We start from the raw sequence: 25,450 nt of genomic DNA on the forward strand, positions 1-25,450 counted from the left end.
TAAAAGCTGTATATCAGCTTCTTTCCTTTATCAGAAAGAACCCTTTGCAAACCAAATCAAATCTCCCACAAAAGTAGATGTGGCAAGAGTAATTAATTTGCAAAAACTTACTTGTACTAAATGAATCTGCTATGCAGTACCTGAGAAATATACAGAAGTTGATAAAGTATCTTGAGTACACCTCCCCAGTTTTATCAGAGGATGCTGCTCTTAGCACTATGATGAAACTGCTCTGGCCATTAAGTATTAATAATACTCTATTAACCATTGATATTATTGGCTCAAAAACTAAGTAAATTTAAAATGGTTAATATTTAAAAACATAGGTTTCAAAGGGTCACCTTAGAAATTTCAGTAAATGTTGCCTAAGCTATCAAAATACAGATGAGATGAAGTTTGATGTGATATGAAAGTACCTTATAAAGCAGGACGAACACTGAATCAACATGATTTAAGAAAAATACTGGATTGGTATCAGATGCTAGTTCCAGATCATTTAAACTCTCTGAGCCTCAGTTAACATTTAAAAAAAAAAAAAAAATCATGCTATGAAATTTAACTGTCACTATATAATAAGTTCTGGGAAATCATCAGTAGTATGAGAAAATTTATGATTACAGGCCAAAGATCAAGACTTCTTCACCAAAGCAAGATTAGATCAAAACATTTATTTTTTGTGTTACAAGAAACAAAAATAAATCCAAGCAGATGCTGAAATAAACATTTTTTAAAGTGTCCCATCCTGGGTTCTCTGTCCTAGAATTTAGTTAACAGTTCAAGTTTCATTTGCTTCAGCACTTCTCCTGGATGCTATGAGGTCTCCATCTTATAACCATGTTTCTCTAATTCAGCTCTATAATAAAACACACAAAAGAACAACATCAGCAAGCATTCATGATAAATTAAACTTTTTCAAAAGAAATTACATAATTAATAGATTAAGTCAATGAGCTAAGCCTGGGGCATCAATTTACAATACTATCTAATAGCTTTACATTAGTCCCTAAAATGAAACCCATATAAGGAGGAAACTGGATAAGTCAATGTAACACTCATTAAATTTTGCTTTTTCCATCAATAAGCTTATCTTTTATCTTTAACTTTCTTAAGAATAGAAGAACTGTGAGGGACTTATTGCTATCTTCCAAATACCATACAAATGTTTTGTTTCTATTAGATACTTAAAACTTGAGAATCATTAACTTTATGGCTAAGAACACAAGACATCCATTTCAAATCTTTTAACCAAAACGCATTGCCATCGAGCCGATTCCGACTCACAGCGACCCTACAGGACAGAGTAGAACCGCCTCATAGGGTTTCCTAGGCTAAAATCTTTATGGGAGCAGATCATGAAGTCTTTTCTCCCCCAGAGTGGCTGATGATCTTTTGGTTAGCAGTCGAGTGCTTTAACCACTGCACCACCAGAGGTCCTTTTCAAATCTTTAGAAATTTTATAGTCATCGTAACAAGTATATCCTAGACAGAAAAAAACAGATTATTTTTCATATTGACATGTATACATTACTCCAACCAAAAAAAAAAACTAATAAAATTCAAGGGTGGGTGAGAATTATTCTGCCTTATATCGATGGCAGTGGGTTTTTGGTGGTTTTAATTATATGTAGACAAATACATTAAATAAGTTATATAATGTTAAATAAGACTTTCCTAAATTTGGAGTCCTGGTGGCTCAATGGCTAAGAGTTCAGCTGCTAACCAAACAGTCGGCAGTTCGAATCCACCAGTCGCTCCTTGGAAACCCTATGGGGCAGTTTTACTCTGTCCTACAGGGTCATTCACGATAAGCTGAAATAGACTAAACAGCAATGGGGTTGTTTTTGTTTTTTGTTTGTTTGTTTGATCCTAATTTTAACGTAGATGAAAATGTCAAAGTTACACATTGGTATAGACACAACACATATAAAAAAGACACTTTTAATGATTTTAAATAATTTATTCAACCTGAGGTTTCAGTCACACTTTGAGAATGCCAACCGCAATTGCTGATCTGCCTTATATAAAACATTTCCAGTAAAAAAGCTTCGTCCTGTAATAAGCTTCAACTATGTAAACTAGCATTCCAATATATCACCAACAACTCATCTACAATCCAGATTTTATAAAAGTTTAAGAAAATTTATTGGTGGGCAAGCCTCTGATAAAATATTGTATAAATATGAAGTGTGATTAATGTACACTAAATCATTACATCCAGTAAGATAAAAAGACATTTGTTCTCAAGTATAATTTGGCTCAGAAACCATCACACTATCCAGTGCAAACATAATGCAAAAAATACATGGAAGGAATGATGTATAGTATTTGTTATTCATTTCTCCAAACTTCTTTGCTTACCTAAAACTCTAACAGTTATTTATAATTATTGACCTAATTTTCATAAATAGTATTAAGGTAAGAGATTATTCAAATGAATCATCCTTGTCTTCTGCTCAGGTATAGAACGCAGTATGAGTTGGTGCTATAAACACTGGTTAGGAGTCAAGAAACTAGTGCAAGTCTCTGACTGTGCCTCTCCTTTTGCTAAGTTCAACTAAATTGCTTCCTTTGGACTTCCCTCACTTAGGAAAATGATTATAATGTCTGTCTTCATGTATAACAACATATCTCCTTCTTTGTTGTCAGGACTAAATGAGAGAAAGTTGTATGAATATGATGTAGGAATAATGTAAGAACTTACAGTCAAAGGGAGAGATTAAAAGCATCCATTTGCATTTACCACAGAAAGCTCCTCAAATACTTTCCACAAGAACTGGTTACCAATCTTTAGCGAATATGGCAAGTCTTTGAATTTCATCTCACACTAAAATTTTATACCTTTCCTATTTAAAACGAAAATAATAAGACCTAAGTTTTCTGCTGCTTTTTCAAAACCAGTGTAGATTATTCACTTTCTCTTATTTTAACAAAACAAACCTAAGTTTCAACTAAGATTTAAGTAACAGATACACCATATTTGTTCAAGGTTTGTGTCTGCCTCCCTAATAGTAGATGGTCACCAATTATGTTTATAAATTGTTTATAAACACCAAGAAATGATGAAGTGTTTTCTATTAGCTAAATGGAAAGTTATTTGCTAGAATTTATGTAAGAAACCAAAAGGAAAATAAATTAAGGCCACTAAGAACAAAACCCAAAACAAAACAAACACTAACATCAGGAGGCTGGTGAATGGAAAAAAATCAACAAGAAAGAGGCAAGAACCTTGGTACAAGGAGAGCACCACAGGTATAAGACATACATCATGCATGTAGACTATCTGAAGCAAAAGCAGCAGCACTCCTTTTGTAACAACACAAGAAAAAGGCTAATAACAGTCACTTGTAGGTTTGAGGCCTCCTCTTTACCATCCAAGAAAGTACTCTGCTGATTTTATGGTGGTGGCTTTATCCCTGACATGGTAAATCAGGAATTGTACTGGCTTCTTGGAGTTTTTAAGTACGATGTGATGCAGGGTCTGGGAAATCTCATAATGCTACCTATTTCTACTGATATGTAGAAAGAAAAAAAAAATCAGAAGCAGCAAAAAAGAATGACTTTTAGAGACATGCAGACACAGGTGGTCTTTTTCTTTTTACATCTACTTACTAAAGGAACAGGCAGAGAAAGTAAGTAGCTTGCTATATCGAAAGTATTAAACCATTCAAGATATCCAGCATTTTTGGATGTATGGATGCTAAGCAAGTCATCTGAGCTGGGCTACTGAAGAAGAACAGGGTATCAGACCTGGAGGAAGACTCATTAACAACCTGCAATATGCACATGACACAACCTTGCTTGCTGAACGCAAAGAGGACCTGAAGCGCTTACTGATGAAGATCAAAAACTACAGTGTTTAGTATGAATTATGTCTCAACAAAAAATAAGAATTCTAAGAATTGGACCAATAACAACATCATGATAAATGAAGAAAATATGGAAGTTGTAAAGGATTTCATTTTACTTGGAACTACAATCAACGCCCATGGAAGCAGCAGTCAAGAAATCAAGTGATGTATTGTACTGGGCAAATCTGTAGCAAAAGACCTCTTTAAAGTGTTGAAGAGCAATGTTGTCACTTTAAACACTAAGGTGCACCTGACCCAAGCCATGGTATTTTCAATTGCCTCATATGCATGCAAAAGCAGGACAATGAATTAGGAAGACCAAAGAAGAATCGATACATTTCAATTATGGTGTTGGCAAAGAATATTGAATATACCATAGACTGCTAGAACAATGAACAAATCTGTCTTGGAAGAAGTACAGTCAGAATGCTGTACTCACATACTTTGGACATGTTCTCAGGAGGGACGAGTCCCTGGAGAAGGACATCGTGCTTGGTAAAGTAGAGGGTCAGTGAAAAAGAGGAAGACCCTCAATAAGACAGACTGACACAGTGGCTGCAACAATGGGCTCAAACAGCAACAACTGTGGCAATGGCACAGGATTGGACAGTGTTTCTTTCTGTTGTGCACAGGGTCACACTAAGTCAGAACCAACTTGACGGCACCTAACAACAACCACCATTTAATCCTCATAGCAACTCTTTGAGTAAAGTACTAATTATCATCTGCATTTTATAGATGAGAAAAGTGAGTCACAGGGAAGCTCAGTGACTTGCCCAAGATTCATGTAGCTAAATAAGAGGCAGCTCTGGGATTGGGACCCAGCAATATGGCTCTAGAGTCTGTGCTGTCTCTGCCAAGTTAGAGGACTCATGTCAGAAAACAGTAAAACATGTTCTTACCATGGTTTATGATACCACATTAAGGACTTTGAAGGCTTTTACAAAGACTAGGAAGAACATCTTTGCAGAAGGCTTGTAAATCAAGACAAGTTTTTAAAAAGCAAGGATACACTGTCTGAAGCTGCACTGTCCAATATAGTGGCCACGTGGTATTTAAATGAATTAAAATTAAATATAACAAAAAAACTCAGTTCTTCTGTTGCACTAGCCACATTTCAAGTGTTCAACAGCTGCATGTAGCTAGTGGCCACCATATTGAATAGTACATGTTGAAGAACATTCCATCACCATGTCAAATACTCTATTTGACAGCACCGGTAAAGTATTGACAACCTTAGTGGAAAAGAATTCATGACTCAAATAGGGATATAAAAAGAAAAATTTTATTCACTAACAGAAGCATTAAGATTTATAGGCCTACCGAAACCCACAAACCTAAAGGCAGAAGCACAACAGAGAACATAAGAGCATTGTGGGGGTGTGTTATAAAAAACAAGCCACAAAGAATATATAAATAATGCTCTATTTGCAAACCAGTAAAATAGCAAGATGTAGTAGTAATGAGAAATCTAATTATCAATATATTGCTAACAGACCCTTGATAAACTGTGATAAAGTCTTGACACAATGTTATGAGAGAAGTGCCATTTCTGATCAATGACCAACATAAAACAAATAAAACTTTAGAGAAATTTCTTTTGAATGACAAAGAGACAACACTCATTTGGCCTCAACTTTAAAAAGTAAATTTCAAAAACATAACAGAAAAGAAAAACTGACATGATTAAAAACATGAAACAGGGCTCAACAGAGATGGAATGTCTGAAAATAAAATTTCTAATGACCTGATATGACCCCAATGAGAAAAAACAGGAGGATACATATAAAGAAAAAAAGATACCAGGGTGTTCTGTGATGTGCCTCAATTTTAAAGAGAAAAATCAAAGATAAATAGAAAAAAAAGACACTGGCACGAACTTGTAAACACCCAACCAAAAAAAAAAAAAACAAAAAAAAAACACTAGTTAAATCCCAGAATGAAAAAAAAGAACAAAAAGGGCTTTGAGCACCACATATAGATGAAGAATAAGAAAGAATATAGGTTCAGTGCTTAGGATAGATGGTGTAATATTAACAGATTTTAGAGGAAAAGCTCAACAGGTGTTGTTCTTATCTTATCCATAAAACTACAAAAGGAAACCCCTGAGGGAGCAGGAGATCAGTGGGATGCAGACCCCAAATTCTGATAAAAAGACCATACTTAGTGGTCTGACTGAGACTAGAGGAATCCCGGCGGTCATGGTCCCCAAACCTTCTGTTGGCACAAGACAGGAACCATTCCCGAAGACAACTCATCAGACATGAAAGGGACTGGACAGTGGGTAGGAGAGAGATGCTGATGAAGAGTGAGCTAATTATATCAGGTGGACACTTGAGACTGTGTTGGCATCTCCTGTCTGGAGGGGGGATGGGAGGATAGAGAGAGTTGGAAGCTGGCATAATTGTCACGAAAGGAGAGACTGGAAGGGTTGACTCATTAGGGGGAGAGCAAGTGGGGGTACGGAGTAAGGTGTATATAAACTTATATGTGACGGTCTGACTTGATTTCTAAACGTTCACTTGAAGCTCAATAAAAGTTAATTAAAAAAAACCTACAAAAGAAAAAGCAGCATCATTGGGTGAAATTGAAAACCACAACAGATAACTCCACACTGCATTAGTTTAAAAAAGTCTCAAGGCTCTGAATAATTACAACTGGAAGTACTGAAAGAACTGATACAGTAAAAAAATCAGTCAGAAATCTTTGAGAAATTATGAAGAATTGTAAAAGGACCAGACTAACAGTGAAAGGTAAACATAAATTGGGCTATTTTTAAAAAAAGGGAAGAAAGGAAATTGGTAAAATTGTTACATCTCTAAAATGTCTTTAGAATGTAGAGCTTGTGAGGCCTCTCCCCACATAAAGCAGTGTTACCAGTGTTACCAAGAGCTACTGTATATTTATTAAAAATAAAAGAAAAAAATCTAAATCATTATAAATTATCTTACTTCCTTTTTGAACAAGGGTCCTAGACCAGTGAATAAGAAGATTTCAATAGTTCTTCTATATCTTTATTTCAGCAAAGTATGTGACAGCCTATTTAGAAATCCTTTGGCCAAAACAGATAAACACAGGCTGAATCAAAATAAAATTAGAGAATGGAACAACCAGAATGGAAATAATGAGAATATTCAGGCACTGTGAAGAATGTAACCAATGTCAATGAACAATTTGTGTAGAAACTGTCGAATGGGAACCTAAACTGCTATGTAAACCTTCACTGAAAACACAGTAAAATACTATTTAAAAAAAAAAGAAAGAAAATTAGGGGCTAAAACAAATGGTTTTCAACAAATAATTCTAAGACAACTGTATAACCACATGCAGAAGAATGAAGTTGGACCTCTATCTCACACATTATACACAAAAATTAACCCAAAATGGATTGGAGACTTAATGCAAGAAGACAGAATTACAAAGCTCCTCAGGAGAACATACAGAATAAGTCTTTGTGACCTTGAATTAGGCAATGAATTCTTAAATATGACAACAAAAGCAACAAAGAAAATATAAATTGAATCTCATTAAAACTTTTGTGCAAAGGACATTATCAACAAAGTGAAAAGATAACCTAAAGAACAGAAGGAAATATCTGCAAATCATATTTCTAATAAGTGCTCAGAATATATAAGGAATTTTTTTTTCTTACAGTGCAACTAAAAATGGGCAAAGGTTTTAAATAGACATTTCTCCAAAGAAAATATACAAATGGCCAACAAGCATATAAAAAGATGCTCAACATCATTAGCCATTAAGGAAATGCAAGTCAAAACCACAGGGAGATGTCACTTTACACCCATTAGGATGGCTATGTCCAAAACACTGGAAAATGACAAATTTTAACAAGGATGGGGAGAAATTAGAACACTTATATATTGCTGATGGCAATGTAAAATGGTACAACCTGGGCGGTTCCTCAAAAAGTTAAACACAGAATTACCATATGACTCAGCAATTCCACTCTCGAGTATATACTCAAAAAAAAAAAAAAACCCGAACACAAGCATACAAAAACTTGTATATGAATGTTTACAGCAGTGCTATTCACAACAGCCAAAAGCTGGAAAAAACTCAAATGTCATGGAATATTATTCAGCCTTAAAAAGAAATAAAGTACTGAACATGCTGTAACATAGATGAACCTTGACAACCCTATGTAAGTGAAAGAAACCAGACACGTAAGCCAGATCACACACTGTAGATTCCATTTATATGAAATAGCCAGAATAGGTAAATCCATAGAGACAGAAAGCAAGGTTGCCAGGAGCTGGGGAGAAATGAGGATGGGGAGTGAGGCTTAATGGTTTTGGTGTTGCTGTTTGGAATGCTCAAATGTTTTAGAACTACATAGAGATGATGACCGCAGGACAGGATGACTGCACAATATAGTGAATGTATTAAACATCACTGAGTTGTACACTTTAAGATGGTTAATTTTATATTAGGCGACTTTAACCTCAATAAATAGAATTAGGTGGGTTTTTACATGAATATGAAAAAATACACTCTTACCACCCCAATCTCCATCCCAGCTTGAGAATCACCAACCTATTAGAGCTCAGCACTTTATGATTCTAATTTCTGCTGAGATACTCAATACTGGTAGAGAACTGACGCTGACAGAATTAAACCCACAAGGATAAAAAATAGCACGTTGATTCTATTTAACTATGTTTGTAAAGGGACTAAAAAATAAAACTTTTATGCAATTATGCAAAGTATTCACGCTTACAAACACGGATGAAGGCAACATGTCTTACTTTTTGTAACTCAAAAATGTATTTCAAAGATTAATTATCCAATATAATATGTCAGTTGCATATTTCATGCTAACGATTAATAGTGAGCTATATAAATCTTACCGTAACTGATTGGAGAAGTCATCCTCTACATTGTCATCGTCCCAATTATCCTCCCAGACATGTGCATCTTCATCTTCATCTAAACCAGCCCAGTCTAAAAACAGAACCAGATGCAGTCTAAATATTTCTCATATATTATTTCCACAAATAAAAAAACTCCTGGAAGTTCATCACTGAATCACCCTCACAATTCAAAAATATCTAACACCGTATCTATGAGAAATGGTAATCTTCTTCTTTAAATCTCAAAGTTTATGTTGTTTTGTTCTATCAATTCTTGAATCTTCAGATCTAAAATAGAGGTTAATATAAAAGAATTCTATTAGGCATGAGAAGCTATACTTTTAGGGAGGGTATTTACTTTCCTGATTTTTCCTTGGGCTAATTTTATAAGATCTATTTCACATAAAATTTTTTTTTTTTTAATTTCACAGTCTTTCAAAACACAGCACCAACAGCCCTAAAGCAAGCTGAGCAGCAGGAAGATATCAGCTCAGAATTCAAAGCTGGCAAATAAACAAACAAAAAAAGGATAACTCATATAAACATTAAATTAGGTTAAGCTATAAGTCATCATTAACATTTGGCTAACATCAATATAAAACTTAGATTTTTTAAAAGAAAGGATAAATATAAATATGCATAAAGAATGTTATAGTTTCTAGTTTTCAAAATTTTATTTTTTCTTCTTTTCCTTTTGGTGGTGGTAGCAAGGATTTAAACTGAAATTTCAGCTTTTGTTTATCACAGTCAGAAAACACATATGTAAACCAACAACTTCTTCAGGCAGTCTAGTACCAGAACACTGTGTTACAAAAAGAACACAAGAAGTCACAGACTTTCCTACACCCAAATCTCTAGTCATTTTTATTACAGAAACCAAAGGGCATATAGTGAACTACAGGCTGCTTCCCACTACATCCCTTCCCATATGCTCTTGAGTAGCATTTTATGTGGCAGAATGCCTGAGTTAGAAATCTGTCCGTGGCCCATGTTCTTCTTTACCACCTTCCTGAGTAATATATTTCAACAATGTTACTGATTTCCAAATCTGTCTCCACTGCAGAACTCTCCCTTGAGCTTTAGATCTCCAGCTTCCCCTACCTCCAACCAACATGGTTTCCTGACCTAAGAAAAAATGCAAACATATTCATAATACCAGGTGCCGGGGGAATCATCCTAAATCTCCTCTTCTTTCCATGACCATGGAGAACCCTGGTGGTGCAGTGGTTATAGTGCTGGCTGCTAATCAAAAGGTCGGCGGTTCTAATACACCAGCTGCTCCATGGGAGAAAGATGTGGCAGTCTGCTTCCATAAAGATTTACAGCCTCGGAAACACTATGGGGCAGTTCTACTGTCCTACAGGGTCACTACTCGAGGGCAGTGAGTTTAGTTTCTGGTTTTGCATTTCCATGACCAAGTCCTACCCATTTATCTCCTTAATCATTCTCAAATCTATCTTTGTCTTTCCATTCCTATGACCTCTGCTCTAGATCAGATATTTACATTACCCTTTCTTACCTATACAAGGTTAACATTCTTCTAACAGGTTCTTCTTGCCTCTACTCTTTTGATCCTGATAAAAATTGGCCTCCAGAGTGACATCATTATGTACCCTTTTTCATATAAGTGAAATCATACTGTATTTGTCCTTTTGCAACTGACTTATTTCCCTCAACATAATGTTTTCAAGGTTCATTCATGTTGTGGAATTCATCAGAACTTCATTTCTCTTTACAGCTGTGTAATACTCTATTTTACGTATATGCCACATTTTGTTTATCCACTTATCTGCTGATGGACATTTCAGTTGTTTACACATTTTGGATATTGTGAAAAGTGTTGCACTGCATATTAGCATACAGGTTGCCACTTGTGTTCCTGCTTTCACGTCTTCTGGATAAATGCCTAGGATTGGGACTGCTGAGTCATATGGTAGTTCTACAGTCAACTTTTTGGGGAACTGCCAAACTGTTTTTCACAGTGCCTGCACCATTTTACATTCCCACAAGCAATGGATGAAGGCTCCAGCTGCTCCACAACCTTGTCAACACCTGTTAAATGTTCCATTTTTCTGGTCACTACCATTCTAACAGAGATGACATGATACATCTTTGTGGTTCTGATATGCATCTGCTAATGACTAATGGTGGCGCAGTGGTTAAAAGCATTCAGCTGCTAACTGAAAGGTCAGCAGTTTGAACCCGCCGGTCAACTCTGCAGGAAAATGTGTGACAGTCTGCTTCCATAAAGATTTACAGCCTTGGAAACCCTATGAGGCAGCTCTACTCTGTCCTATAAAGTCGCTATGAGTCAGAATTAACTCGACAGCAGTGGGTTTGGTTTGGCAATGGCTAATGAACATCTTTTCACGTGCTTGTTGGTCATCTGAATATCCTCTTGGTGAAGTGTTTGTTCAAGACCTTTGCCTATTTTTTGATTGGGTTGTTTGTCTTTTTGTTGTTAAGTTGTAGAAGTTCCATACATATTTTGGATATTAGGCCCTTACCCAATACATAGTTCCTAAAAATTTTCTGCCCATCTGTAGTCTTTTTTATTTTGTTGTTAAAGTCTTTTGATGTACTACTGTACTCTTTAAATTATGTCAAACTATCTCAGGTCCCACCACCCGTCTGTCAGCCTGTCATACTGTGGTGGTTTGTCTGTTGCTATGAAGCTGGAAGCTATGTCATCAGTATTTCAAATACTAGCCAGGTCATTCATGGTGGACAGGTTTTAGCAGAGCTTCCAGACTAAGACAGACTAGGAAGAAAGGCCTGTTGATCTACTTCTGAAAATTAGTCAATGAAAATTCTATGAATCACAGAATAGTGTTTGTGACTTCTACTTGCTTACTTTTGACGCATCATCAGGAGGGAATAATCATTGAGGGCCAGCAAAGACAATGGAAACCCTCAACGAAACGGAATGACACAATGGCTACAACAATGAACTCAAACATATCAACGATCACAAAGATGGTGCAAGACTGGACAACGTTTCATTCTGCCATGAGTCAGAGCCCACTCGACAGCAACTAACAATAACCATCTCACATGTAAGAGTTTAGGCATATCCTGCTTTCGTTCTACTTAGGTTGACCTATCTGCTATAATCTTGACACTGATTTATGTTTTATGATTTTAAAAATATATATTACCGTATTTTTACATAAATAATGCACACCTTTTACATCTGTTTGTCAACAACACCCTCCCCACCCCCCACAAGGTATTTTGTAAGTGCATTATGCTAATTTTTGTTTTGTTTTTTAGAGAAACGTAAAAAAATTGGCATAGTGGCACTCAAGGAAATCAATTGCAGGAGAGGGAGGACAAACATAGGGGGAGGGAGGGCAAACACAGAAAGTAAGCATAACTTGAATAGTATACCACATAATGAATGTTTTAAAACAAAAATATTTTAAATTACTTAACACTGAAATCCACTGGGAAGATGCCCCCAAGTTAGTCATATAGCTTAAAGTGCTAATACACAATTTCCCCAATATGAAAACCACGGCAATGAAGCACAACCACAAAATCTTCATTCTTCTTCAGCCCAAACTTTACACTTCATGTTTTAAAATAGCTTAAAATTTTCTGTTTATCAAGTATTCTATGTTGCTCCTCTTCTCTCTTTCGTTTTGCCATCTTTCAGACCTAATACTTAGCTTGACTTAGACTTACCCTGAATTTGCTCAAATATTCATTCTCCATTTAAAGCATACGTGGCTTCCTGGGGAAATGGCTGATTCCAGATCTGGGAAATTACTAGGTGAGTCTGGAATATCTTTTTACGCCCAAAAGCATGTCAAAAGCAGACAGAAACCAGCTTAAAACCAGATCTTGGACAACTCAAGAATCAAAAAGAATAGCTGTAATGGATTGTAATACATTGAATTTTTTAAAAATCTTTGAGAAAAGGAATGTTTTCCTTTACAATTTTCAGGTGTATAAATATAGAAAGGTTGACAGAATTTGAAAATTATACAACCCCCAATGCAATTTAGGCAAGGATCAACAATGGTTGCTAAACTAATGGGCAAAAAATGGCTAGACAACAGAACAGATTACTTACTCATTGTTGTTGTTGTTCTTAGGTGCCTTCGAGTCGGTTCCGACTCATAGCGACCCTATGCATGACAGAACGAAACATTGCCCGGTCCTGCGCCATCCTAACAATCGCTGTTATGCTTGAGCTCATTGTTGCAGCCACTATGTCAATCCACCTCGTTGAGGGTCTTCCTCTTTTCCTCTGACCCTGTACTCTGCCAAGCATGATGTCCTTCTGCAGGGACTGATCCCTCCTGACAACATGTCCAAGGTATGTAAGATGCAGTCTTGCCATCCTTGCCTCTAAGGAGCATTCTGGCCGCACTTCTTCCAAGACAGATTTGTTTGTTCTTTTGGCAGTCCATGGTATATTCAATATTCTTCGCCAACACCACAATTCAAAGGCATCGACTCTTCTTCAGTCTTCCTTATTCACTGCCCAGCTTTCACATGCATGTGATGAAATTGAAAATACCATGGCTTGGGTCAGGCGCACCTTAGTCTTCAGGGTGACATCTTTGCTCTTCAACACTTTGAAGAGGTCCTTTGCAGCAGATTTGCCCAATGCAATGCGTCTTTTGATTTCTTGACTGCTGCTTCCATGGCTGTTATTATGGATCCAAGTAATATGAAATCCTTGACAACTTCAATCTTTTCTCCATTTATCATGATGTTGCTCACTGGTCCAGTTGTGAGGATTTGTTTTCTTTATGTTGAGTTGCAATCCATACTGAAGGCTGTGGTCTTTGATCTTCTTTAGTAAGTGCTTCAAGTCCTCTTCACTTTCAGCAAGCAAGGTCGTGTCATCTGCGTAATGCAGGTTGTTAATGAGTCTTCCTCCAATCCTGATGCCCCGTTCTTCTTCATATAGTCCACCTTCTCATATTATTTGTTCAGCATACAGATTAAATAGGTATGGTGAAAGAATACAACCCTGACAGACACCTTTCCTGACTTTAAACCAATCAGTATCCCCTTGTTCTGCCCGAACAACTGCCTCTTGATCTATGTAAAGATTCCTCATGAGCACAGTTATGTGTTCTGGAATTCCCATTCTTCGCAGTGTTATCCATAGTTTGTTATGATCCACACAGTTGAATGCCTTTGCATAGTCAATAAAACACAAGTAAACATCCTTCTGGTATTCTCTGCTTTCAGCCAGGATCCATCTGACATCAGCAATGATATCCTTCGTTCCACATCCTCTTCTGAAACCAGCCTGAATTTCTGGCAGTTCCCTGTCGATATACTGCTGCAGCCGTTTTTGAATGATCTTCAGCAAAATTTTGCTTGCATGTGATATTAATGATATTGTTCTATAATTTCCACATTCCACTGGATCACCTTTCTTGGGAATAGGCATAAATATGGATCTCTTCCAGTCAGTTGGCCAGGAAGCTGTCTTCCATATTTCTTGACATAGACGAGTGAGCACCTCCAGCATTGCATCTGTTTGTTGAAACACCTCCATTGAAATTCCATCAGTTCCTGAAGCCTTGTTTTTCACCAATGCCTTCAGAGCAGCTTGGACTTCTTCCTTCAGTACCATTGGTTCCTGATCACATGCCACCTCTTGAAATGGTTAAACATCGACTCATTCTTTTTGGTATAATGACTCTGTGTATTCCTTCCATCTGCTTTTGATGCTTCCTGCGTCGTTTAATATTTTCCCCATGAAATCCTTCACTACTGTAACTCAAGGCTTGAATTTTTTCTTCAGTTCTTTCAGCTTGAGAAATGCCGAGCGTGTTCTTCCCTTTTGGTTTTCCATCTCCAGCTCTTTGCACATGTCATTATAATACTTTATTTTGTCTTCTTGAGAGGCCCTTTGAAATCTTCTGTTCAGTTCTTTTACTTCATCAATTCTTCCTTTTGCTTTAGCTGATCGACGCTCAAGAGCAAGTTTCAGAATCTCCTCCGACATCCATCTTGGTCTTCTTTCTTTCTTGTCTTTTCAGTGACCTCTTCTTTCTTCACGGATGGTATCCTTGATGTCATCCCACAACTCGTCTGGTCTGCGGTCACTAGTGTTCGATGCGTCAAATCTGTTCTTCAGATGGTCTCTAAATTCAGGTGGGATATACTCAAGCTCATATTTTGGTTCTCGTGGACTTGCTCTGATTTTCTTCAGTTTCAGCTTGAACTTGCATATGAGCAATTGATGGTCTGTTCCACAGTTGGCCCCTGGCCTTGTTCTGACTGATGACATTCAGCTTTTCCATCGTCTCTTTCCACAGATGTAGTCAATTTGATTTCTGTGTGTTCCATCTGGCGAGGTCCATGTGTACAGTCGCTATTCATATTGGTGAAAGAAGGTATTTGCAATGAAGAAGTCGTTGGTCTTGCAAAATTCTATCATTCGATCTCTGGCATTGTTTCTATCACCAAGGCCCTATTTTCCAACTACTAATTATTCTTCTTTGTTTCCAACTTTTGCATTCCAATCGCCAGTAATTATCAATGCATCTTGATTGCATGTTCGATCAATTTCAGACTGTAGCAGCTGATAAAAATCTTCTATTTCTTCATCTTTGGCCCTAGTGGTTGGTGCATAAATTTGAATAATAGTCGCATTAACTGGTCTTCCTTGCAGGCGTTGGATATTATCCTATCACTGACAGCGTTGTACTTCAGGATAGATCTTGAAACGTTCTTTTTGACGATGAATGCAACACCTTTCCTCTTCGAGCTGTCATTCCCAGCATAGTAGACTATTTGATTGTCCGATTCAAAATGGCCAATACCAGTCCATTTCAGCTCACTAATGCCTAGGATATCGACATTTATGCGTTCCACCTCATTTTTGATGATTTCCAATTTTCCTAGATTCATACTTCGTACATTCCAGGTTCCGATTATTAACGGATGCTTGCAGCTGTTCCTTCTCATTTTGAGTCATGCCACATCAGCAAATGAAGGTCCTGAAAGCTTTACTTCCCACATGTCTGTCAGTTTGTCGTACTGTGAAGGCTTGTGTGTTTATGCCACCGGTATTCAGATACCAGCAGGGTCACCCATGGAGGACAGGTTTCAGGTGAGCTTCTAGACTAAGACAGACTAGGAAGAAGGACCCGGCAGTCTACTTCTGAAAAGCATTAGCCAGTGAAAACCTTATGAATAGCCGCGGAACATTGTCTGATATACTGCTGGAAGATGAGCCCCCCGGGTTGGAAGGCACTCAAAAGATGACTGGGGAAGAGCTGCCTCCTCAAAGTAGAGTCGACCTTAATGACGTGGATGGATAAAGCTTTCGGGACCTTCATCTGCTGATGTGGCACAACTCAAAGTGAGAAGGAACAGCTGCAAACATCCATTAATAAACACTTACTCATTACGAAGGGGAAAATGAAGAGACCTGGTAGTCATTATCTAAGCCAGGTGATGAAACTTAGCATCACCAATAGATGGCACAACTTAACATGTATCACTTGATTTGATGCAATAAGAAATACACCCATGCAGTACTCTTGCTAAAAACGTCGTCCTGAATCTAACGATAAGGAAACTGTCAGGCAAATTCAGATTGTACTTTCTACAACTGGCCTCTTCAAGTAAGTCAATGTCATGTAAAACAAAAAGAGAAAAAAAGAAGGAAACTGTTATAGATACTAAAAAGTGCCTAAAGCGATATAATAACCAAATACGATGCGTAAGTAAAGTGACTGAACACTGGATTGGCGAATACGGCAGTAAAAGGCATCTTTGGATTGTATATGTGGATGACGTTATTGAATTAATGTTAATTTTCTTAGGTGTGAATGTAAAACCAGTTTTATGAAGGATATCTTCTCATGATATTTGTGTCGCAATATTTAAGAGTGACATGTTATTTCGTTGACAACTTACTTGCAAACATATATATATCTACACATACATATGGAGAGATAATGAATGATAGAAATAAAGCAAATACGTTAAATGTTAACAATTAATTGTTCTATTTGTTTTACTATTCTTTAAAAAACTTTTCTAATAGGGTTGAATGTGGAAAATGTGGAAAAAATAGTTTTCTAAACATTGATTGGAAATAACCTCCTCTGAAAGTCTTCCCTAATCCCTTTTCCTCTGATTAAAAAAAAAAAAGTCCATTCCAAGTCATGGCGACTCCTTGTGTGTCAACACTAGAACTGTACTCCAAAGGGCCTTCAATGGCTGATGTTTAGAAGTAGATCACCAAACCTTTCTTCCAGGCTCCTCTGTGTGGACTCAACTCTCTAACCTTTCAGTCAGCAGCTGAACACGTTAAGCGTCTGCACCACCCAGGGTTTCGTTTGTGTAAAATTTCTACCACAGTATCATACAATCATAATCATCAGTTTATGTCTGGATCCATTACTAGTACCTGAGCTCCTTAAGAATAACAACTACATTTTACTTCTCTTAGTCTTCCTCGGAGATAAACAGTACCTAGCATATCCACAACAAAGGTGTGTACAACAGGTGCGTAACAAATGGGTATAAAAGCAGCAACAGAACTCTAAAAATAAAAAACTGTATATTTTTGATTCCTGCCACTCCCCAAAAGACAGTAATTATGAGTTATAGACTCTCTAAAATAGGCCATTAGCTTCATCATAGCAGTTACCTTATTAGAAACATGGTTGAGAACATTTCAATCTGAGTAGAAAAATCATGAAACAACAAGAGGCCTGATTTGGGTTTTCCTTATGCACATAGAGACTTAAAACTACTTGGGTAATAACTCATAATATAGGTATTTTATTCCAGTTACATTATGTACCTGGATATGTCACTGCCCAGATTTACAAATAAAGGAAAAGTACCTCTGTCTACTTGCTTCCCCAAACCAGAAACTTGGGAGGCATCTTGGCTGCTCTTCGTCCTTCAACTATCACAATCATTATGTCCTTTCCATTTCAATTCCTAAGTTTCTACAGAGTTAGTCACTCCCTCCCCATTCCTATTGTTGTTAATTTAGGAGTGATTGTTCCCCTTGGTGGGCTATTATTGTGGCCTTCTTTCTGACCCTTCCACTTGCTCCTCTCTTACGTAGCTTAGACCCATCCTCCACTGATGCCTAAAATGAACACTGCCATTCCTCTTAGTGACCATTCAAAACCTTCAGGTAAAAACCACATCTTATTAAATTTGAAACCCTAATGACAATAGCTAAGTGCCTGATAACGTAGATAATAAAAAGCTGGGTAAATGTAGCTACATTTCTAAAGTTTCCCTCCTTTTTGAGCCCAGAAATGGGAATTGTCAAATTTTTTTTTTACTGATACTTGAAGGAGTCTTTGTAAAGACATCTAACGGAGCTTAATGTTCCATGAAATAATTAAAATACATAAAAACTGGAAACTATGTTTTGAGTAAAGGGAGTAACATAACTCAAGTCACAACTGAACTGTTTTAAGGTTCTGAAACACTAAGCTTCAAGTTTGGCTGAACCAATTCCAACTAACCAGCTTCCTACATTATTAACCAGATAGCTTCTATCCCTACTGGTCCTTAAAGAAGAAAAAAGCTGATAATGTACCAAAACATTCAAGTTAGCAATGTAAAATAATATTATTTCACATTTATCTGCTAGCTAACATTCAAAGTTTTTGAAAAGTGCTATAGGGCCTTAATTGTTTTTGAAAACATTTTAAACATAGCCTTTCCACAACAGTAAAAATATAGACCCCCCAGGAGCTTTCAATCTAATTGTGATTTGATTCAAAATATTGATTTCAATATAGTTATTACTTGATGTCACTCAAATGTCTTCAAATTGGCTTTTAGTCTTTTAACAACTTACTATTTTAAATTACTTAATAAATGCACCATTAATAAAATTGGTATTCATACTGACAAACCAAAATCTGTAATCTACTTTAAGGGAAAACTTTAAAAATGTTTTTGTTTACTAACTAGGATTATACACTGAACCACATTAATTAAAAATATTGGGCCATATTATGTAAAAAGCTTAAGTGATAGGATGTAATATGCTAAAATATTATTTCCAACACTTAAAACTTTACTAGGAAAATGTATACAATAAAAAAAAAAGTTGTGCCTGTTGTAATCTCTGGGATTCAGGTGACATCAAATGGCATCTATTACAAAACATTTCTGAACTGTGTTTTAATTTTCAATTATAACACTCCACTGATAGCTATTCATATTTAATCACTCATTTTTAAAGCCTTACACCCAGAAGTAGGTTTTTTTTTTTTTCCCCTTCTTTTTTCTAAAGGCAAAATAATAAAATCAAACAAGGATACCTGACTGATGTCTAATTCCTTTCTGGAATAGGCAAGTAACCTTATAAATACCTTCAACACTAAATGCACTGCCAGGATTGTGATTAATCATTAAATAGCCCCAGCTGTGTTTACTTCAGTGTACAGACCTCCACACATTTACTGGTAAAAAAAAAAATTACCATATTTTTAAAAGTCAGAATTGGAAATTATCAATAACAGATGACTGATACATAAGTTTTTAGCAATTCTAGGTTATTTAAGACTTTGTCCCAAAATCTGGCTTTGTTCACATTTTACCAGTGAGAATTACATCTGTGACTAGTTTTAAATATCAAAAATCTGAGCCATCAAAAATTCCCAAATCTAAGTATCACCTTGATATTTAAATATGAAAAAGGTTTTCTCTCAACTTAGAAAATGTTTATAAAATTACTTACTCTTCCCACTCCCCAACATACATTCCTAAATCTCTTAAAGTATGAAGCATACAACTTTGGAGAAAAGTAAAAAGGAAATTCCATTTATACCAAATAGGGCTGCAAATGTTCTACTCTATACCTGTTTTCAGGAACATAAAATTCTCATTCATTCTATAACAGTAATGCTACTCTGAATATAAACAAATATTCAACAGGGATTCTTCAAATAAAAACATGCACGTATATGGAAAATATTATATGAACGGAAAAATAAAACAGCTGATGGCTCAAAAAAAAGATCTAGATTGTATTTAAATCCCACTCACCATCATTGGTGACTAAAAAAGAACAGCAATAGCTGCGAACTGCATCATTACATTCCTGAGTATGAAAATGAAGCTACACCAAATCTAGTCATTCTGAGATAAATTTACATATGCCCCTACTTAAAAACCAAGCAAATAAAAAACCTGGTGCATCAAACTGATTCTGACCCACAGCAACCCTTGCACTGTATAAAACAGATTAACATTATTTTTCTAAAACTTCATTTTCTGTAGATTATCATGATGCAAACACACATATATATACTCTACAGATTTAATGTCTATTCAATGGCTAAGAAATCAGTATCTAACATAGTATTCTCATACTACTATATTTTCTCCAACAGGGACCAAAAACTTCAGCGGGGAACTTCAAAGCAAACATCCAAACCAGCCCCCTGCCCCCAGACCTGTTGCCATCCAGTTGATTCCAACTCATAGTGACCGTATAAGACAAAGCAGAACTCCCCATAGGGTTTCCTGGGCTGAAATCTTTACTGGAGCAGATCACTGGGTCTTTCCTCCCAACCACCAACCTTCTGGTTAGCAGTCCAGTGCCTAAACTATTGAGCCACCAGGATTCCTCGATAGATCACAGATGTAAAAATGTGTATGTGTGTACACATACATAAACATTTAAGAGGGTCTATGAGCAGAGATATCTCAAAAGCAATGAGCGCAATCAGAATACAGATCTTGTGTTCTAAATACCTTTTCCACTAAAAGGAACCCACGTTGAAGAAGGTGATACCAGAGCTGGATCAGGGAAAATACAAGGTCATTTTGGAACATCTTGTGCCAAAATGCTCAGAAATAAAGAATGATAGATACATGTCAAAAAGGTCACAGAGACAGCTTAAAGAGGTTTCCTGGGTTCAAATGCGGGACAATTTGAAGATTAAAATAAGTAAGAGTAACAAATCATAACATACTGAATAAAATGAGAACCCATGAGTCCATAGTGATATATATAAGCAAATGAATAAACTGAAAGTTTGATGATAAAAAAATGCTGTATTTACATGGTTTCTAAGTCCTTTTCCACAAAATACTTACTAATTTTGAAGAGAAAAGAGTGGCTTCACAATGGAGAAGCCTGACAGATATCACCTTGAAGTGTTCAAAGTGAGCATCATTAGTAATGGTACAAATGAGAATCATGTTCCACTTGATAGGATGCAACAACAACAACGCAGAATCACAACTGTGACATTCCTGCCAAGATGCACAGCCTGAATCTAATCATGTGCAAACACGAGACAAATCCAAGTTTAGGGATATTCTACAAAATAATTAGCCTGTAATCTTCAAAAGTATCAAAATTATGTGAGCTCTAGACTGAAGAAGACTAAAGAGACACAGCAATTAAATGCAACCCGTGATTCTGAATCAAGACGTGACCAAGACAACTAGAGAATCCAGAAAGGAATCTGAGGATTAGACGATAGTAAAGTATCACTGCTAAATTTCCTGATTTTGATGGTTGTACTGTAGTTACATCTTTGCGGAAATACACATTAAAGTATTCACAGGTAATGGGACATCGGGTTGGCAACTCTTAAATGGTTCAAGGAAAAAAGTTGTACTATACTTTCGAGTACTTTGTAAGTTTGTGATTGTATCAAAATAAAAAAACTCTAATAAAAATAGAAATAATGATGAACTTGCCAATCTGACCTGACAATTTCCTCTCTGGGAAGTCATCTTATGGATAAGTGCACACATACAAAGATGTAAAAATATACACTGCAGCCATGTTCCGTAACAAAAAAAGAAACTAAAAAACCTAGATATTGATCAATAAGGGACTAGTTAAATTATTTAACATACATACAATGGACTAGTATGCAACTATTAAAAAGCATAAGGCAGATCTTTACATTAATACCAAGAGCTTTCTAAATATATTAAGCGATAAAAAACAGGCAGAATAGTGTATATATAGTATATGGTCCTTGGTGTGTATATTTAAAGGATATATACAAACAAATTCTGGAAGGATACTTAAAAAATCATTTAGCAGTGGTTACCACTGAAGCACGAGAAATGGGGAGAAAGAGCAGAACAGTGCTTTTACTTTTCAATTTATACTTTTTATAGGTTCAATTTTTTATCATAAGCAGTTACCTGTACAACTATTCTACGCTGTAAAGATATTGTAAAGGCTAATGAACAGTGACTTGAAACCTAGGTCTTATCCTAAATTCATCATGCTTATTTCATCCTAGGGTTCAAAAACTTTAACTTACTAGTTGCACATGGTTACCATTAATGGAATTCAACAGGCACACTGCTATCCATTATTCAGTGAAACCTGTGAAAGCCAGAACTCAACGGGACTTTGTTTTACAGGTCTCACAAGTTTTTCACCTTTCACAAGGTGCATTCACCACTTTTCTATCACTCTATGTAGTGGAAAATATTTTGTGTTTTCCTTTTCTGACAGGTTGCCACCTTACATAGGTTTTACTGTATATTTTTTTCGTAAAAAATTTTTAGTAACATGAATTCTCCATCTCTTGCTATCACCATGTAACTAAATTAAATGTTTGATGTTATTATTTACATGTCCACTATATTGGTGAAGTGCTCGGCTGCTAACAGAAAGGTCGGTGATTTGAACCCACCAGCTGCTCCAGGAGAGAAAGATTGAGGCAGTCTGCTTCCGTAAAGATTTACAGCCTTGGAAACCCTATGAGGCAGTTCTTCTCCGTCCTACAGGGCTGCTATGAGTTGGGAACAACTCAACGGCAATGGGGCTTGGGGTTTTTTTTTGGTATGTTATATTTAAGGAGCCATGGTAGGGTAACGGTTAAGTGCTTGACTGCTAACCAAAAGGTTGCTGGTTCGAAACAACCCAGTGGCTTCGTGGGATAAAGACCTGGCCATCTACTTCCTCAAAGATTACAGCCTAGAAAACCGGATGGACAGTTCTACTCTGTCACATGGGATTACTATGAGTTGAAAATAAACTCAACAGCACACAACACATTACATTTTGTAACTACAAACAGCAAAGCCCTTTTTGCACCAGGTAAACAGACTAGAGCAGTATCTGACATATTTGTTACGTCTACCTTCTATATTTAAGATTCTAAAGAACACTTCTATTGATTGTTTAGTATAGTTGGTATCTAATGCTCATTAAATGTTTCTCGGTGGCATTTTTCATAGGACATTCTTCATTGTGCAGGACTGGTGCATGTTGTTGCTGGGTGCCATCGAGTTGATTCCGACTCACAGCAACCCCACGTGACTGAGTAGAACTGCCCCATAGGATTTTATAGGCTGTAATTTTTACAGAGTAGATTTCTACATCTTTCTCCCAAGTCCTGCACTTGCTAAATTCTGGTAGTTACTTCACACTCCCTCCCAGCGAGTGAATGTTGACGAGGATTGAAAAAAAAAAAAACTCCCCTGGTTAAGGACCACTACAAAAAGGTGTACTACTTTGTTAGGCACAGGTGAGAGTGCCTCAGTTACTCCAGAATGCTGGCAGCATTAGGGGACCACCAGCCTTTGTCGCCTCAACAGACAGATTCCCATCAATAACAGTTTCTCCAGAAGTGTAGGGAGGTGAGTAGTACTGTGCACCTGATTTCTTTAGACAATACAGCAGTTTCATTGGTTACAGGAAAATTATACAATACTTGGAATAACAGTATTTTTATACAAATACTATTATTTCTGGAGGCAAAGTCAAGTTCATTTTAAATAACCTAAAAAAAAAAAAAAAACCTCTCAATTGTGGCACAGAAAGAGGAGAACAAGAGAATCTAAAGGGCTATTTTCTTCTCACCTAATTGTCAGAAAAAGAAAATTAATGAAAATATTTTTTAAAAACTTTCAATATCTGATATGAAAAATTGTTTCAAGTTTCAGATGAATTAGAGTACATGGATTAGTTTTAGACCTCACTCTACTATTACCTCATTTCCACTAAACAAAATTATATTAAGTATGCTATAAATAAATAGAACAAGTTATTCCAGCTATGTGGTTTTACGCACAATAAGATCATGACAGAGTACAACTTAAGACAATTTTAGTGAAGGGATAATTGCTTAATACTACAGACAAGTACACCATTAATCACAGTTCTCTTCCTACTAACCACCTGCAGAAATGCTACCCAACAGTAATCTCCTTTGCTTATAAGATAAATATGTGAATCCTACTCATAACCATTAGCCAATAAAGCAAATAACTCTGAAAATGTAACTGGCAACAGCTATCTAACAAGTAAACAGAAGCAGTACAGCTTCAGGGCTTCGTATCCCAATTTCAGTTCCATAATTTTTAGCCATTGTGTGGCACTGGGCAAGTTTACTAACCATCCGAAGCTTCACTTTCTTTATCTGAAAAATGGTAATACCAGTACCCACTTCTTCCTAGAGTTTGAGAATGAAATAAATTAATACAATTAAAGCACTAAGAAAAGTGCCTGACAACGTGGTAACCACTCGATAATGTTAACTATAGCTATTTGCTATTATTAACTACAATGAGAAAACTAAAGGTCCTCTAAGTAACCATGAAACTAATAAAAAAGTACACGTTTTAGAATCTTATAAACTCTTAAGTTAGCTCGAAGATAAAAAAGCTAAGTGACCAAAAATGATGAGCAACAAGGGTGACCAATATTTGTATTAACCCAGTGCCGTCGAGTCGGTTCCGACTCATAACGACCCTACAGGACAGTGTATTAGAAAAAACCTAATCCTCTCATCCTACTTAATAGGTTTCATCTGTAACGTCCTAAAAGTAACCAGCATTGGCATAACCAGGTGCAACAAACAACTTAATTCTGGAATGGTTTAAGAGCAAGGGAAGGCCAAGAAATCAAAAGAAAATAAACGGAAAAAAACACTATGTAGACATATACGGGGAGCGGGGGAAGGGAAGAAACTGAACAGGGTCAACGTGGCTCCTCCCAATGAGGAAGCAGAAGCCCTTTGGCCTCGCCAGTAAGTTCCACCGTAACCCGGGCGCCAAGACCCGGAGGCGCACAGGGTCGCGCGTCCGGAGCCTGGGGAGCCCGCTGCTGAGGTCCAAGCGTCCCGCGGAAACCCCAAGCCGGGTCCGAAGGCCCGCGCCTCATCCACCCAGACGCCCCAGTCACCGACCGCGCGGCTCTGAGGCCAGCAGGGCCCAGCCGGTTACCTTCGGCAGGGAACTCCTCGAACTCGTCGTCCTCCTCCAGGAGACCCAAATCTACCGGCTGCTTTTTCTCTGACATCGCGACCCTCTGCGCCAAAAGCCACCGAGCCAGTTAGGAAAGTAGATCTCTCACTCTTTTTCTCCCAACAGCCGCAACTGCCGCTACCGCCTCCGAGGCCGGCGCTACCATAGAGACTCGGGGCAAGAGCTACGGGAACAGCGCAGGGGATGCTGGGATACTGGAGGTCGGCCCCGCGCTTCCTGAGAATTTAGCGATCCTTTAATAAAAAAAAAAAAAAAAAAAGGTGGATTATTTTGTGTCTTCACCGTTTTATGCGGACTCTCTGAATTGCCAAAGTTGAGATCAGAGTAGGTTTCCTTAAGTAGAAAAGACTCAGTATGTAGAAAAATTAATCACCTTTATTTAGTGTACAGCTGAGGAAGGAAATCTAGAGAGATGAAATGGCTGCTAAAGGGCCTGGTTTACATTCACCAAAGGCCTCCCAAGTGCAAAGCCTTTAACATAGGTTACCTCCTGTCCTTAAACCAGTTCTGCAAGCA

The 25,450-nt window shown here is 37.0% G+C and overlaps 1 protein-coding gene across 1 annotated transcript; it reads right to left on the reverse strand.

Annotated features, from left to right (window-relative positions):
• Positions 1 to 653: 653 nt before the first annotated feature.
• On the reverse strand, positions 654 to 25,092 carry SEM1 (SEM1 26S proteasome subunit). Its single transcript, XM_003407124.3, has 3 exons — positions 24,893 to 25,092; positions 8,714 to 8,807; positions 654 to 853 (listed from the first exon to the last, which is right to left on the reverse strand). Exons 1-3 carry the CDS (start codon positions 24,966 to 24,968, stop codon positions 811 to 813), a joined length of 213 nt encoding a protein of 70 aa, XP_003407172.1. The 5' UTR covers positions 24,969 to 25,092; the 3' UTR covers positions 654 to 810.
• Between the last annotated feature and the right edge of the window lie 358 nt (positions 25,093 to 25,450).

Source organism: Loxodonta africana, chromosome 8 (assembly GCF_030014295.1).
Source record: "Loxodonta africana isolate mLoxAfr1 chromosome 8, mLoxAfr1.hap2, whole genome shotgun sequence".
In the NCBI taxonomy this organism is placed as follows: domain Eukaryota; kingdom Metazoa; phylum Chordata; class Mammalia; order Proboscidea; family Elephantidae; genus Loxodonta; species Loxodonta africana.

What these genes read in the sequence shown, in the direction of transcription:
- SEM1 (XM_003407124.3), bottom strand. Translation starts at nt 24,968, where the DNA reads ATGTCAGAGAAAAAGCAGCCGGTAGATTTGGGTCTCCTGGAGGAGGAC. An exon ending in CGAGGAGTTCCCTGCCGAAG is followed by an intron (nt 8,808 to 24,892) that starts GTAACCGGCTGG and finishes TTCTGTTTTTAG; the next exon opens with ACTGGGCTGGTTTAGATGAA. An exon ending in GACTTCTCCAATCAGTTACG is followed by an intron (nt 854 to 8,713) that starts GTAAGATTTATA and finishes GTTTTATTATAG; the next exon opens with AGCTGAATTAGAGAAACATG.